This window comes from Glandiceps talaboti, chromosome 17, assembly GCF_964340395.1.
Source record: "Glandiceps talaboti chromosome 17, keGlaTala1.1, whole genome shotgun sequence".
In the NCBI taxonomy this organism is placed as follows: domain Eukaryota; kingdom Metazoa; phylum Hemichordata; class Enteropneusta; family Spengelidae; genus Glandiceps; species Glandiceps talaboti.
This window is the reverse complement of record NC_135565.1, coordinates 18,238,943-18,254,739: the sequence shown is the minus strand read 5'-3', so window position 1 is coordinate 18,254,739 and position 15,797 is coordinate 18,238,943. Positions and strand designations below refer to the sequence as shown.

General features: G+C 34.7%; 1 protein-coding gene and 1 long non-coding RNA gene across 2 annotated transcripts; one reads left to right on the top strand and one right to left on the bottom strand.

The window, feature by feature from the left end:
* Nucleotides 1-288: 288 nt before the first annotated feature.
* On the top strand, nt 289-11,495 carry LOC144448469 (xylosyl- and glucuronyltransferase LARGE1-like). The gene is made up of 17 exons (XM_078138729.1): nt 289-566; nt 961-1,034; nt 1,279-1,453; nt 1,843-1,913; nt 2,635-2,889; nt 3,539-3,628; nt 4,014-4,199; nt 4,760-4,834; nt 5,959-6,055; nt 6,683-6,813; nt 7,235-7,350; nt 8,345-8,393; nt 8,796-8,905; nt 9,962-10,034; nt 10,251-10,378; nt 10,772-10,870; nt 11,337-11,495. The coding sequence occupies exons 1-17, from the start codon at nt 482-484 to the stop codon at nt 11,425-11,427; spliced, it is 1,905 nt and encodes a 634-aa protein (XP_077994855.1). The 5' UTR covers nt 289-481; the 3' UTR covers nt 11,428-11,495.
* A 1,324-nt stretch (nt 11,496-12,819) lies between these two features.
* On the bottom strand, nt 12,820-15,095 carry LOC144448716 (uncharacterized). Its single transcript, XR_013482122.1, has 2 exons — nt 14,981-15,095; nt 12,820-13,513 (listed from the first exon to the last, which is right to left on the bottom strand). It is a non-coding gene; the product is annotated as an uncharacterized LOC144448716 (long non-coding RNA).
* Nucleotides 15,096-15,797: the final 702 nt, after the last annotated feature.

Here is a 15,797-nt window from a genome sequence, read left to right as displayed (position 1 = left end):
AGGATTTTATTTAAATCATAATGACGTACAAAAGTACATATCTTGCAAGCCCTTTATTATCAACCGGAAACAACAACTGTTTGACGTGATATGACGTCACTAAACAACTGCACCTTTTAATATCGAATAAAACTTTTAAGGGATTTTAATTTTTTGATCAATCGAGTTGTCGTCTGCTACATTGTGAAAGCTGACGTCATCAAATGCTGTTGTCCTGTAGTAGGATTTGGAGCACATATCTTTGGCGTCACTGGATGACGTCTTTCTATGTATACAGTGCAGTATCTTTCCTTATGTTTCTACTGAGGGGAATTGCTATTGTTGCAGGTGTATTTGAAATCAGTTACCATGGTAATGAAGACTCGGTGGAGAGTGGGTGTACTCTTTGAAGATGGCTTGAGCGTCTGAAGTTTTCAAACAGAAGATATGTATGCATATTATTTTCTAAACAAAATGAATTTCGGCCATTCACTATAAAATAATGCATATCCTCGGTAAAATCATAGCAACGGTATATGGAATTATATTGACGGTACAGATTGTGGCTCTTCTCCTGCTATTACGAGGTAAGATTCCACCATAAATTAAAATGTTTGAAGATTTCGTATTTGAGCCATGGTGGTGGTCATATCACATGATTATCGATGAACGATAATTGCAAAGGAAGGTATGTTTTTGCTGGATTAGTATCCAAGTACCATATGCTGCATTTATGAAATGCATTTGTAAGGTCAAATGTGAAAGGTTATGGACAGCCAATCATAGCAGTTGTTGTAAATGATCGAATGCGAAACGTAGACGAGTCAGAAAAAAAGAGCAAATTTAAACAAAGTAGAAAACATACTAAAGCATTTGGATTCATATTAAATAATTTTCACACACTACAACTGTTATCGTTCGAAAAATTATTTGTTATTCATTTATTTTGTTTGATTTTGTCATTTTTGCGATTATACCTAGATGATCAACCCCAGATACAGGAATCCGACACCAGCGTTGAAACGGTGAGGGCGCAAATATATGAGGATTGCGAGGTAAGCAGATTTTACAGATTTGCACCAGCCTCGATTTGGTGGTATAATACTATAACTTAAAGGGGCTATAATAGGCATATCGATTCTTCGTTTGAAAACTTGACGAGGCTTTGTTTATCAAAGAGATTGGTCAGCATGTGAGTTTGCGTGTACCAGGCATGCTTTCGCAGAGTAACAATAATGGCCGAAGATATAATCTAAGACCCAACCATTTATAATCACAATTTTTCAATTTTCATTTCAGGAAATACACATTTTATCACACGTAAGAAGTTATGAAGACATACGACATTTCGCCATACAAGTTAAATCTATTGTTATGCACACAAAACACCGAATCAATTTTCACGTAATTGTCTCGGATGATAAATTTAAGACTATAGTAACTACTTTGATGCACACTTGGCAACTTCCAGCAGGTATGTAAATTTATAAAATAGCTAGCTGGTCGAAATTTCATTTTAAGAACTTATAACTTGACAGGCGCCTGCGCACACCCCATTCACAGAAATCATGAATTAGCAACTTTGGAGACCTAAATGAATATTGTGTATTCCAAAGGAATATGACTACATGTAACCATGAATAGAACGCCAATATTCGATTGGTATAAAGCGACAATATTTGCCACTAGAGGGCGGTATGACGTGAAATTGAAAGCAAATGGAATAATACATAAAATAAAAGAAAATAGCATAAACAGAAACATGTATATGCTTGTAAAACATATAGTTATATCGGTATACTGATAAGATAAAGTAAAATTGATAAGTGATGTTAATATTCGAAGTGATATTTTATATTTCAGTACTGTATTCATGTGACACTGTCACACAGTTCGTGCTACAGTCACATGACTTGACACTACCATACAACAAGGTACGTATAGAAGTTGTATTCCCTGTTCCAAGAGAGAACATCTTGATGATCTCAGCAAAATCTACAATACATATATAATGTATTAACTCTACAGGTTCCCTAAACCTCACTGGCTTTCATCCATTTTGAATATCAAACTCACCTTTATTCATTTATTTTTTGGTCTCAAAGTATAATTTAAAAAAAAAAATAGTTTTTTTCGTAGCCTGAAGAGCAGTGATCACAATACAAGTTGAAAGTAAAATGTACAACTATTTCTAATTTGTCATTTTCAAGATTATCATTATAATGTTTTGAGTTATCATTTTAGAACTCATAAAGTTTGGGAGTTATAAATAAAGACTATGTTGATGCGTCTACCTTGTTAATTCATTGCTAGGTAATTTCCGCTAAATTTGTTGACGACTGTTTCTATTGTTATTGTGATTGTATAACAGTACAGGCAGACGATAAATGTGTTTACCGGAAGTTCCCTACCAAGGCCTGTACGTCACTTCCGCCTACATTGTGACTGATTCCAGATTGGTACTGATATGTGATAGTGAATGAAACCATTGCATTTTATCTCATTTAATGTCCACATTTTGTAATGAGTACGAAAGGTATTCTTGTCCTTCTTTAAAACGTCACAAAATACATTGATAACTTTAGGTGTCAAACGAGTGACAGAAATGCAATGCAATGTAACAATTTGTAACAATAATTACTTTCTCTTCATTAGGTAATTGTTATTGATTTGATGACAACGTTCATCAAAGACATCACCAATCTGTGGAACGAGTTCTATAATTTCGACAGCGAGCAGTTGATTGGTGTTATCCAATCACATCAACATTTTAAACTAGACAATGAAAATATCTTGTTATTGTACTTGGAAAAACTTCCACTTTTGGAAGAAGACTTAGGTGCGAATGTTTGGGAAGTTGTTTTCTTTGAATTGAGCAAAGAAGAATTGGACGCTACCAGTCTTAATTCTGTAAGTTACAATGTAAAACGTTGGAATTGGGTGGATGTTTCTTGGGGTGGCGTGGTGGTGGCAGGGTTTACAATTTATAGCACATTCTTTCGTATATTTTCTAGGGTTGAGTTAGACTCGCGAGGGCTTTGCTTTTAGGTATTTTCCAGAAGGGGAATATACATATCAGTGTGCCACGAAATGACCGAGCGAGACAGAAGTCAATCAAATGATTCAGCGATCAAATCACTGTATTGTATTATATTGTATTGTATTGTATTGTATTGTATTGTATTGTATTGTATTGTATTGTATTTATTGTATTGTATTGTATTGTATTGTATTGTATTGTATTGTATTGTATCGTATCGTATCGTATCGTATCGTATCGTATCGTATCGTATCGTATCGTATCGTATCGTATCGTATCGTATCGTATCGTATTGTGTACAGAGTTTCAATTGGTAGATAACGTGGACATGCTTCACGGTTTACCAGCAATGGAATATTTAGAGAGATTTTAAGGTATTTTCAACAGACAACAGCAGCAATAATGAAATAATAAATTTTAATTCAACGTTTTGAAATAATTTGTTGTTGATGTGGTGCCAGTCGACAAAATTGAAAAAATTATATTCAAAATCACATTCTCTTGTCTCTTGACATTTAGAAATTATTTCACATCCTGGAGGCATATCAGGAAGAAATAATTTATTGGATGCCATGTACGTACAACGTTGATTTGACTGGAAATGTTGAGGTGAGTGTATTGGGAATCAATCAATCAATCAATCAATCAATCAATCAATCAATCAATCAATCAATCAATCAATCAATCAATCAATCAATCAATCAATCAATCAATCAATCAATCAACCAACCAACCAACAAACCAACAAACCAATCAACCATCCAACCAACCAACCAACCAACCAACCAACCAACCAACCAACCAATCGTTCGATCGCATCGATCGATCGAATTAACCGCTCAGAGTGATGATTCATGGACGAACAGTGTCATACATGGTGAGTTCTTTTTATGGCAGCACGTTGCTATAGAGACGCGAAAATACGACCGTATTTATATACACCACCTACTATACAATACTCACTTGCCATCTACATCTTGTTTCACTGTCATAGGACTGTGTCGGAGATTTAAACGAAGTGGTAAGCTTTACCCCAGGCAATCACATCATCGCAAATGATGACGTAATTTACCAACGTCATTTCTGGAGTATCTATCAGGGCATCGCGGAGCATGATGGGAATTTATTGAGAAGCAGAGAAGTGAAATGTCAGACATGGGTACCACGACAACGCAACATTGTAAGCTTTGTAATTTATAAGAATGATAAACATAGTATTATTGAGATAGTGTTTTTTCTCCAAGTATTTTTTTTATATTTCTGGATGAACATCACATGTCTGTAACATATATCTTCCTTACGTACTTTGCAGCTATCGCATATTCCATGTTGTGAGCCATTTCTGTTTTGAATTCACATCTAATTATATCAAGTTGCTTTGGTCTCACAATAATGAATTTGAATCCGTTTGATTTAGACTTAAAAAGGAGTTTGAAAGTTCACATCTTTAAAATGAACTTTGAAGTTTACCCATAGAATTTGTGTGTATCAGATCACTGTCATCAAAACTAGATTTATTATCAAATAAACACCAAATTATTGATGAACGTAATCTAACCGCTTATTGATATAAATTGTCGTATAAGAACAACAATTCAATTATTGAACAATGAGTCGCTTCGTTCTGCGAATTACCTTCGCAGTTGATTTAATTAGCGCCACCAGCGCTTCATCGTCAGTTCTTTTGTTTCTTTCGTTTAAGTTGTTTTTTCATCTTGAACTTTTTTCATTTATTCTCAGACAAATCGCTGTTTTATCATTACTCAAAGAGAAAGTCTGGTGCTCAGAACACATATGTATTACCTTGGAAACAAGGTAAGTCTCTGAATACAATGTTTCTCCATCTAATTGTATACTGACATTAGATAATATACCAACACTACACAATTGAATGAAGGTGACAGAAGTGATAACTAAACCCATACCACAATATGATGATGAATATTTGCTATTTCAGTTTGTACGTCAATACAATTATGGATTTATGATGGTCAAATGGTTAGAAAGGCGCCGGTATGGCATTTGCATTATGTAGGTTAGAACTCGTCATTACAATGGGTTTCTTAATGGCTAAAGCTTGTAGGAAAGATTTGAACAACGACTGTGACCCAGTCAATCACGGTGTATACTTGAGGACCTGATAGGATAGAGGTTTTGATGGGAATACGTTAATCCTATACACTTGCATAGGCTATGATGGTTTGAACTGAGGGAGTATAAAGGTTTATTTCAGGGACGTACCAGAAGTAATAATCATAAATTGTTTTGAGAACAGTGGATAATCGCTATGAAAATAACAGTGTCATTACCGTAACACATGAGGTAATAAGTTTTTGACATGTTCCCTTAGTTCTTACCAGGTTGTGTATATGAAACAAACAACTCAGATCCTACCAACTATTCCAAAGTATATGTATAGTTTTATTATATGTTTCCTTCCACCTGTTTTATATCTTTTGACTGAACTAATTTTTTTTCTTGTGTAAATACGGTATTTTGTAATTATTCCGTACTTCATAGTTACTGTATAGCAATTGTATTGAAATTTTACATTCTTCTTTTAGAAAGCCCTCATTATTTCCCATTGTACTACGAATTGTAAAGTACCAAACTCGGGAAACAGATTTTTACAAGCTACACTTTAGCTTTTCCCTGTTTTCCGGCCATAGAACTCTCAATTGTATTCTATACAGATGTGTTGTGCAATTTCTCTCGTTTGTCAATTTCTGTATTGTATGGCATACTGTGACAAATTCTTTCTATGGCAAATAAAAATAAAATGCATTAAAAACAAGCTCCGATGTTAATTTTGTCATGTATATCCAAAAGAAATCTGTACACAGCCGGATGAGCAAAGTAAAATATATAATTATACATCCATAAATGATTATATAGTTGAGGTAGAACATCACCTGGTGATATGTTTTCATTAATTCCAGGTTATTGCAGATGATGACTATGCCATCACCATGGCAATGCAAGCTGACTATAATCGATTTATGCAAATGATTGATATGGTAATTTTGTATTGGCCATGTAAGTAAACGTTAATGTGTACTTTCCAAATCAAAAGATTCTTACATCCAACTGAAACAACATTTATTCGAAAGGATTTGTTTTAAAGAATTTCACATGTGTCTGTGTTTCATAAAAGATTGGAATTTTGAAAGAGAAAGTCTTCAGCAATATTTGATAAACTCTAGGAATCATCGTCGTCTTGACAACCATCACCATCACCACCACCACCACCACAACCACCATAGCCACCATCACCTCTACGAATATCACGAAGATCACCACCACTACCACCACCACCACTGCTACCACCAGCATTACCACCACCACCACCACCACCGTTAACAACATCATCACCACGAACACTCCACCACCATCACCATCATCCCCCTCCCCATCACCCCCCATCATCATCATCATCATCATCATCATCATCATCATCATCATCATCATCATCATCATCATCATCACCACCACCACCACCACCACCACCACCACCACCACCATCACCATCACCATCATCATCATCGTCATCATCATCATCATCGTCATCTCATCATCATCATCATCATCATCATCATCACCTGACCATAGACCCTACATTATTGGGACATTGTTTTAAACGATATATCCATCCCTTTATCTAAGGTCCAATGAGCATTGCTGTCTATGCAACTGACGAAGAAGCAGCCCGTCTACTAAAACTAATCAAATACACAGATGCCTTGTCAAAGAGGAAGGACATCGCAATACACATTGTCTACATAGACAGAGACTTTGTAAGTAATATCACAATGAGAAAATGATCGTTTGTGAGCAAGTTTTAGGGCATTATAATATTTGATCACAATCTGATTAGAATTGGATGTAGGTATCGAATAAATGTCCCCAATTTACCCTTTCTTTTTTATAAAATAAAAAGGTACAAATGAAAAAAGAAGATATCTCGCCAATTCCTGCATTAGATTTTAATCAGATTGTATTTGATCATGAACATTCCAGAACAAGACTGTGTTTTCGAATGACGATATATATATATCTTATTCTCGAAGAATGACCTGTTTCAAACATTATCTTTTATTTAACATTACATAGGCTGTTTTTTAAAGTACCTTTGTAGATTGTATTATTTATATGTGTATGTGTCTATCTTACTGTTTTGTTCAGAATGTGTACTAAACCACTTATTTTGTTCTTAAGGATGACTACCCAGTCAATCATCTCCGAAATGTAGCTCAAGAGGGCGTGACAACTGAATATCTATTCGTCAGTGAAGTGGACTTCTTCTACAGTGACGAAATATGTCAAAATCTCAGGTATGCCTATGAGAGCAAAGACACCAAAAATTAAATAAAATGTATCAGTCACGAAGAAGACATACTTTATCTGTGTAAAATCACAATGCACACAGTAAATCCCAAGCTGAAAATGGAGAAAAATGGCCAACAGTTGGCCACCAATTTCATTTTATATGTATACATATCTCGACTTGAATAGGAATGTTGTGCTTTACATAAAAATTCACCATTCTTGTGAACAGTCATATAAAAGTAGGTAAATGAAGTACGATAAGGCCAAATAACAAATCGTGTGTTTCCGGTAACCTGACCGATCCCAACCCTAAACAATTTTTGCCTGTAAAATTGCAACAATCTACTTCTATTTCCATGTACAACTTCATACCTTTGCCTCATATCTGTGGTAACGTGTTCATCTCCTTAACTTATAATTGTCTTCAGTTACTTCTTGTACACCTCATCAAACTTTCACGGAAGTATTGTGACCGACAAGTATCATATCTTGAGGTTGAAGTAATTTTTAAAAATATAAAAGTAAAATGTAACAAAATTCCTACCCACCTACCCTATTTTCTGAAGGCATGTTATCGGAAACAATTTTGTTTCATTTTGCTTTTAATGAACAATCGCTACAACACACATAGTACTGAGAAGAGTATTCAAACCAGATATAGGCGGTGTGATGTTTTTACAACTCACGCAATGTTTTATGTTACAAATTACACAAACATGAACGCATTACATTGTATCTCACTGTGAAAACAAATGACCAGTTTTGAGTTTGAATGTCCATTGCTTCAATTTGACAGTGATATTGATTTGTATTCACAGTTTGATAAAAAAAAAATGTGTCATTTTATAAGCATCTGCGCTGTCTGTATTTTTTGTTTTTATGTAATTTCTAACAATAAACCTTGTACGAGACTTAACATGCATGTGCCGCTAAATTGAAACTCTATGTTCGCTCTAATTTGGTAGTATTTTTTTTACATCATGTTTATCTTTTCTATAGGTACTTAATATCAAGAATAGATGATAGAGAAAGAACAATGTATAAAAAGGTAATTTCGGCAATTTTCACATTTGCAAGAAATTACAAAAAAACTCTAACTTCAGTAACTGTGTTAACCACAGAAATGACATCCACAGAAAACCCCTATCAACATTTAAATTACTAAATTACTTATTATGGCAATCTTTCATTAAGTTACACCTCACTCTGGTTTTTTTTCTTTTTTTTATGGCAATTAGCGTCAGGTGTGCTTAGAAATACAAAACACAATATTAACCCATGTACTTTAAGTCTTGAGGAGAAATCTCCGTGGTTTTATGTGTTTCGGCAATATCATATATACACAATTCATTACGATTAGCCGTGTCTTATGACATCATGTTTCATACATTCACCAGAGTTGTTTCAGATATTGCCGCTTTGATGAATAATGTATGTCTTTTCACTTCAGGCCATTGTAGTTCCAACCTTTGAATCCAGTCTACTGACTGACAGATTGTTTCCTAAATCCAAAGAAGAGCTCGTAGAGAAATACATCAATGGGGAATACGATTATTTCCAGTAAGTGATCAGTCACTTGAGATTTATACATTCGTTACAGAAATCGATATAGCCATTGGTGGCCTTCAAATACACATGTTTACTAATTTGAAACATGATTTTGAATGGCTAAAAGAAATATACTTTTATATGATTTAGTGCAGAGCAGAGTTGTGTGTAGTGTAGTGTAGTGTAGTGTAGTGTAGTGTAGTGTAGTGTAGTGTAGTGTAGTGTAGTGTAGTGTAGTGTAGTGTAGTGTAGTGTAGTGTACTGTAGTGTAGTGAATAGGAGTGTTACAGTAGTGTAGTGTAGTCTAGTCTGGTGTTGTGTTTGCGTCGTGGTATTTAGTTTGCGTTTTAGTTAACTTTCCAAGACGGATGTACAGTGTAAAGAAAGTGGTGTGGTGTAATTGAATATTGTGTGGTGCATCAGAAATGTAGCGTAGTTTGTACAGTGTAGAGCAATGTATTAGTGTGCAGCGTACTTTAATAAAAAGTAGTGCAGTGTAATAATGTGTACTTGTATAGTAAAGTTAAAGAGAGCTCGAGGAGAGTAGTGCAGTGTAACCATAGACCCTACACTTGTAGGGTCTATGTTGTAATGTAGGAAAGTGTTCAGCATCATAGGTTACCTACACTTTTAGTAGTGCGACGATTTAGCTCTTACAAGGGTTACTCCCGAATGGCAGCTATTTTTTAAATTTTGTTTCGTATAATGTAATACACAATTTGTAAGTAACAAACCACGAATCGGATTCTTGTTGCTTTAAGGTGCAATCAATGTGTAACGATTCGGGATACGGTGAGGTATTGTGATTTTTAATGTACTGTGAGAAAGGGGACTTTGTGTCATGAAATGAAATTAGTTCAGTTTCAATGCCAGAAGTGTAGTTTACAACATGGCAAAGTTCCTAGTATTGAAATTGTAAGTATTATTATAGTTACAGATGCAGATATCACGTAGAAACGGTACCATTACTGACATTAGCAAAGTAACTGTAACCGTTTGTTATCGTATTCTAAAATGTTTCCTCCAATGCATTATTTCAACTTTGCATTCTGTTTTGTATTTCCTCAGTCGTACAAAGTATCCCCCAGGACATAAACCTACAGATTATGAAAGATGGTTAGACGCAACTGAAGAATACATGGTAAGGCCATACTAACATACACAAATGATGCATGGCTATATATCAAATAAAGTACATAATGTGATAGTTTGCAGTTGAAAACTCTCAGCTCAACAAATTGTCTTATACTGTGTGCTAGTTGAACCAAAGATAGACGGTTTCATTTTTCATTCTCATTCAATGAATTCATTGTTAGTTGTCACGGCAACCTTTCTTTATGTGATATTATCATTATAGGTTCGATGGAATCGAGGCTATGAACCCTATCTTGTACTGCAAAAAGAAAATAGTCCGACTTTTCCAACAATATTCTCAGGACGAGGTTTTAATAAAGGCAGCCATACTATGATATTAGCCGCACAGGGGTGAGTATATTTGTTAATCAAATGTTACCTAATGAAGAAAATTGTGAACTAATACTCAAAAAAAAAGGTTCTACACTTTCATAGACTTTACAGTAGTTTGTGAATTAGGAAAACGAATCATAAAGTCATCCGTGGGTTGGGGAAAGTGTAAACTGTTTGTAAACCGTTCGCCCCCACAATCGCAATAGCCTAGGTTATTGTGACAAACTGCCTCTCTGTGAGCATACACGGAGCTAGTGGTCCATAACAAATTACAATCGTTCATCACTCAAGGTTTTTCGCTTTAATCGTGGAAACACAGCACACTAGAATACATAATGAAAATGGTCGCGACAAATATGTCTTGATTATCTACCTTTAAAATGATGAATCTGATTTCATTGTGATTTACAGATATCGTCTGATAGTATCACCTGATACATTTATGATGCACATGCCACACTGGGTTAGTTCTAGTAGAAAAATGTATGAAGATAATGAACACTATCAAAGGTATGTTGCAATGAATATCTTGCTAAAGAGTGTTATGAGATGTCAACCACGCGAGCATAATTTAACAAAACAACTTTTAAAAATAATGTGATGTTTTTGTATTGTAAGTTGAAATGTTCACAATCGATAATCGATAATTATATCTCAACTCCCAAAACCTTTGAAGTGCTGCGAATTTTTTGTTCAATCTATTTCAATTGATGGTTGATTTAGGATCAACTTTGTATCCCTTTAAAAAATGATTGTTGAATATTGCTATAAATGATACACTGTGCAGTTCGCCCGGGAAAATGTTTTTTGTAACATCGTTTTTGGAGGACATCGCACAGCTAATAACACACGATATTTGTTACAAGTTTAATCTATGGACTTATCGTTCCGCATTTTAATATTACTTTTCAATAAAGTTGACCAATTATACCTCCTATTATCTTTTTAGTTGTTAAAAATTTATTTTACATTTCAGGTGTTTGAGTTGGGCAAAGGTCAAATTTGACCAATCACTTTACAACACATACAACGTGACCTACAGTGATTTACGTCGAAGTGGATTATAATAAACTTGTGTAGTTTAACATTTCACTGCAAATTTATACTGACTTGGTCTTGATATATTTATATTTTTTGTCTGTTCCATATTTGAATAAAATGAGAAAATCAAGTTGTTTTGAATAGTCTATTTCTTTTCTTTATCAAGAAAGTCAACCCGCTGAAAAATCTAACACAAAAACCAGAACTGGTTTTACGAAGTAAAAACAGTGTTACTATGCGTTGACGAGGGGCGAGAAAGGTTGCGTCACACATCAAATCAATGCACTAATTATTACAAACGGAACTCAGATAAAATAGAAAAGTGTGTTTTTCCGATAACCCGACCGACCCTAGTTTAAAGCCACCAACCCTAAACATTTTAAACATTTGGAACAAAAAATGATAAGAAATTCTTTGTCTTCTTGACCTTCATACACGTCTGTTTTCTCTCCCTAGTGATGTTTGTACATATTTCATCAAAATATCACAGAAGGGAAATTCTGACCAACATTTCGTTTGGTTTTGGGTCGAAGCAATATTTTTTCAAAAACAAAAACAATTAGTGACGATGGCCTTAGCACGCCATATTTCATCAGCAAGTAGAGAATATAGTATGAAGAAACTTCAAAGCAATAGTACACTTCGATTCAAACTTGTCGAAAAGTTCTGCTTTTTTTATTTCACGAAATCAATGATAATGCATGTCACCACAGTACTTATATAATTGGTATACTGTAGCCCCTCTCATTAAGTTGCATTAGTATGATCCAACACTAGCATTGATCTCGTACGATTGCGTAAAACTAGGGGAAATACCAAACTTCTTTTTTAACGACGAAAACAATTTTATGATTTAAGGCCATATGTCTTTAATACTCTGAATTTAATACTCGTGTTTAAAAAAACAAATTTTAGCACTGCGCTGATCAGTCCTTTAAAAATTACAATATGTTTGTAGACATTTCGCAAAGACCAGCCCACAGGACAACACATAATCTCTTTGTAAAGAGCATATTATCTACGCTACACATTCTATATTTCATCCCGTTCTTGTTTATGGGTTTCCGGTACGGATGTAAAACTATCTAGAAAAGTCTGGGGTAAATCGCTTTGGCTGTATGGCGAGCTTGATGACTAATGCATCATTTGCAGAATGTTGGAATAGTGACGATTTTATCTCTCAGAATAAAAGGTACTCAATTATTGTTATTGTCAATTTAATGAGTGTACCATAACATTGACATTTTCATTACTACAATTTTCCTTTGAAAACATTCTTTATTTACAGTGAAATCAAGAGGAAGAACAGTAATAAGTTTACATATTACGTATACTGTTTGGTCTATCAAGGTTGAAATTAGCCAAAACTCATAAAGTACAAGAAATGTAGTTCTTATTGACATGAATTTTGACTTCAACATAATTAACGCCCGAATATATTGTAAGCACACAAAACTTAACAAACAGAACTAAATAATTCAGCAAATCTGTATTCTTTATTTACACAAAGGGAGGCAACAGTTCGGTGTTTGATAAGTTTTGCTTGATATTATTTGGTTTATTAAGCGAGCAATAAATAAAACAAAATCGCACATCCCTTGTTTGGACACCGAGTTGTAACACTGTACAATTGGGTCCTTTCTGGCAGCCTAAAAAGTCCTCCAACTTCAATTATGTCAGCACTGAACGATCGCTAATGTCTCGAAAAAATTAAGCAATCATTACAATATTGTACAATAATACAAGCATATGTATAACATTATTGCCTGCTGTATTGCATATTACGTTTGTATTAAACTCCCAACTATGTATACTAAATGTGAAATCGACCTATATCATACGTAGTTTTGACAAGAAATTAATCTATGTAACAAGATACTGGAAGTTCATCATCGAATTCGTTCGTCAGTCGCAGACTCCATGACGTCACAAGTCCTAACCAGTTCTTGACTTGGTTCTTTTTCTTTGACAAAGGAATCGTTTTCCCTGGTGACGTCGGCATACTCGTTGCCAATGGATACCACAATTACCGCTGCAAATACCAGGATTTCGTGGATTGCATGGTTTTCCAAGAATGAAAGAATTGGATTCTTCGTGCCATGAACAATCAAGCTGAAAGACACAATTGCATAGATTGATATGTCATGAATGAATGAATGAATGAATGAATGAATGAATGAAAATTCACACACACACGTGCACTTGCGTACATACATACATACATACATACATACATACATACATACATACATACATACATACATACATACATACATATTCATATGAATATGTGTCTCGCTGGCGAGAACAGTGCTCGATGCAAATATTAGTAGCAGAGCATTATAGACTTAATTCAAAAGAATCGAAGCGTGAAACTCCGAGTAACGACTTATTACATCCTTATTCTTTTGAATTAAGTCTACATACATACATACATACATACATACATACATACATACACATACATACATACATACACAAACAAACACACACACTACTTACATACACTGTTTGAATTAACTTATATGGACTTCGAAACTTAATATACAGTAATAACCTATTATATAACATCCACTAACAATTCTTTTACTTTATAAACATTTTAAAAATGTCTAAACAATAACCTAAAGTACGTTTTTATGACAGATAGTCACTGCAGTTATTGTGAGTATTACTAATGCTTTGTCAAAGTAGTCAAATTTACCCGTCTACATCTATGTTGAGTTTGTATAGGAAAATACCGGGGCTATAAAACTGCCTAAAGCCACTGAGGCCCGAGTTCTCAACCACCATAAACGAAACCTCAATATCGCTACAGTGTAAGAAACCCTAATCGTTATTCCACTGACTGTCTTACTATCGTACTGAATTCAATATAAACCATAAAGCTTAAAACACCCACACATTTAATCTATTTGTCCGTAAAAGTACATTGGTGACTAATTTGTCACTTTCTTGCTTTTGAAGTATTACTCAGGTATTAGTGAGGGATGGACATAAAATATATTGTAAAGTTCAGACAGTCATTCTTTTATAACACCATGGTAACTGCACATGTAGGTTTCAGTATTACTGGCGTTAGTGTTTTTTGTAATAAATTTGTATTTATTTGTTTAAACGCACCAGAAATGTGCACGTTTCATCATAACGGGGAAGTGTTCGTTTTTGTTGTGATGATTTTAGAAGATGTGGCTTCATGTGAAAAGTGCGAGTCTTCGGGTTGATGATTTCAATAGTTTGTAAGAGTTAAAAAAAATAGATGGCTATGTTTCCGGTAAGTGTACTGTATAGTTGATTGAATCATATTGAGAGAGAGAGAGAGAGAGAGAGAGAGAGAGAGAGAGAGAGAGAGAGAGAGAGAGAGAGAGAGAGAGAGAGAGAGAGAGAGAGAGAGAGAGAGAGAGAGAGAGAGAGAGAGAGAGAGAGAGAGAGAGAGAGAGAGAGAGAGAGAGAGAGTGTGCACACTGCTATTATATCATGAAAGTCGATATTTGGCGAGAAATGTCAGTTTTCCTCTCCTTATTTCAAAATAAATAGTTGATGAATACAGTTTTATTGAGTAAAGGAAACGTTACCTACCCATTCATCATTTGGAGTGCCAAGGAAAGTCCTTTTGTCACCTACACGGCTTTCTTCAAATTCTTCTTCTTGTAAAAACCGGTTTCCTAAATCATCAGCATGGACTTTGGGTGCTCCAAACCAAGCGACGAATAACGCAAGACAACAGAATAATACATAAAAATGAGCGAACAAACGCATGACTTCAATGATCCAGATAGAAACTTGAAGATAACCGTTCTGTTGTAAGGTGCAAAACAGAAGAAGTACCCACACCTCTTCAGTAAGATTTCAGCATTTATACTTAACTGTTTCATTTGAACACCTCGTAAATATTTAAAAGACCGGAAATAAATTTTCTCCGGTGGTTTCTGTAACTGAAAAAAAAAGCAGTTTAGAACATAACCTCCATCCAACGGATCGAATCTTTTTTTAGTATACTATATACGTGCTTTGCATAGCAAACAACGGCTTACGTAAAACAAACACTCAATATCTCAGGAGAGCGTTTAAAGTATACACTTAATCCAATCTACGTGGTCTCTGTATAAACCTGCGATAAAAAGAACCCCATTAATAAATATTAATTAATTGGAAAAGTCCATTATCTACACGGAAGGTGATGAATTGAGTTGGAAAGTTTGTCAATATTATGTCTGTTGAGAGCGGTGCATAGCAACAAAGTCTGGTTACAATAACAGATGATTGTGTCCGCAACGAATCTATACGTGGGACTTCGAATGTAATGGATGGGTTACATGAATCATTACTACATATAGGGGATAATATCACATGTACGTGCCGTATAAACGACGGTGAAACGTTTGTGTATGTACGT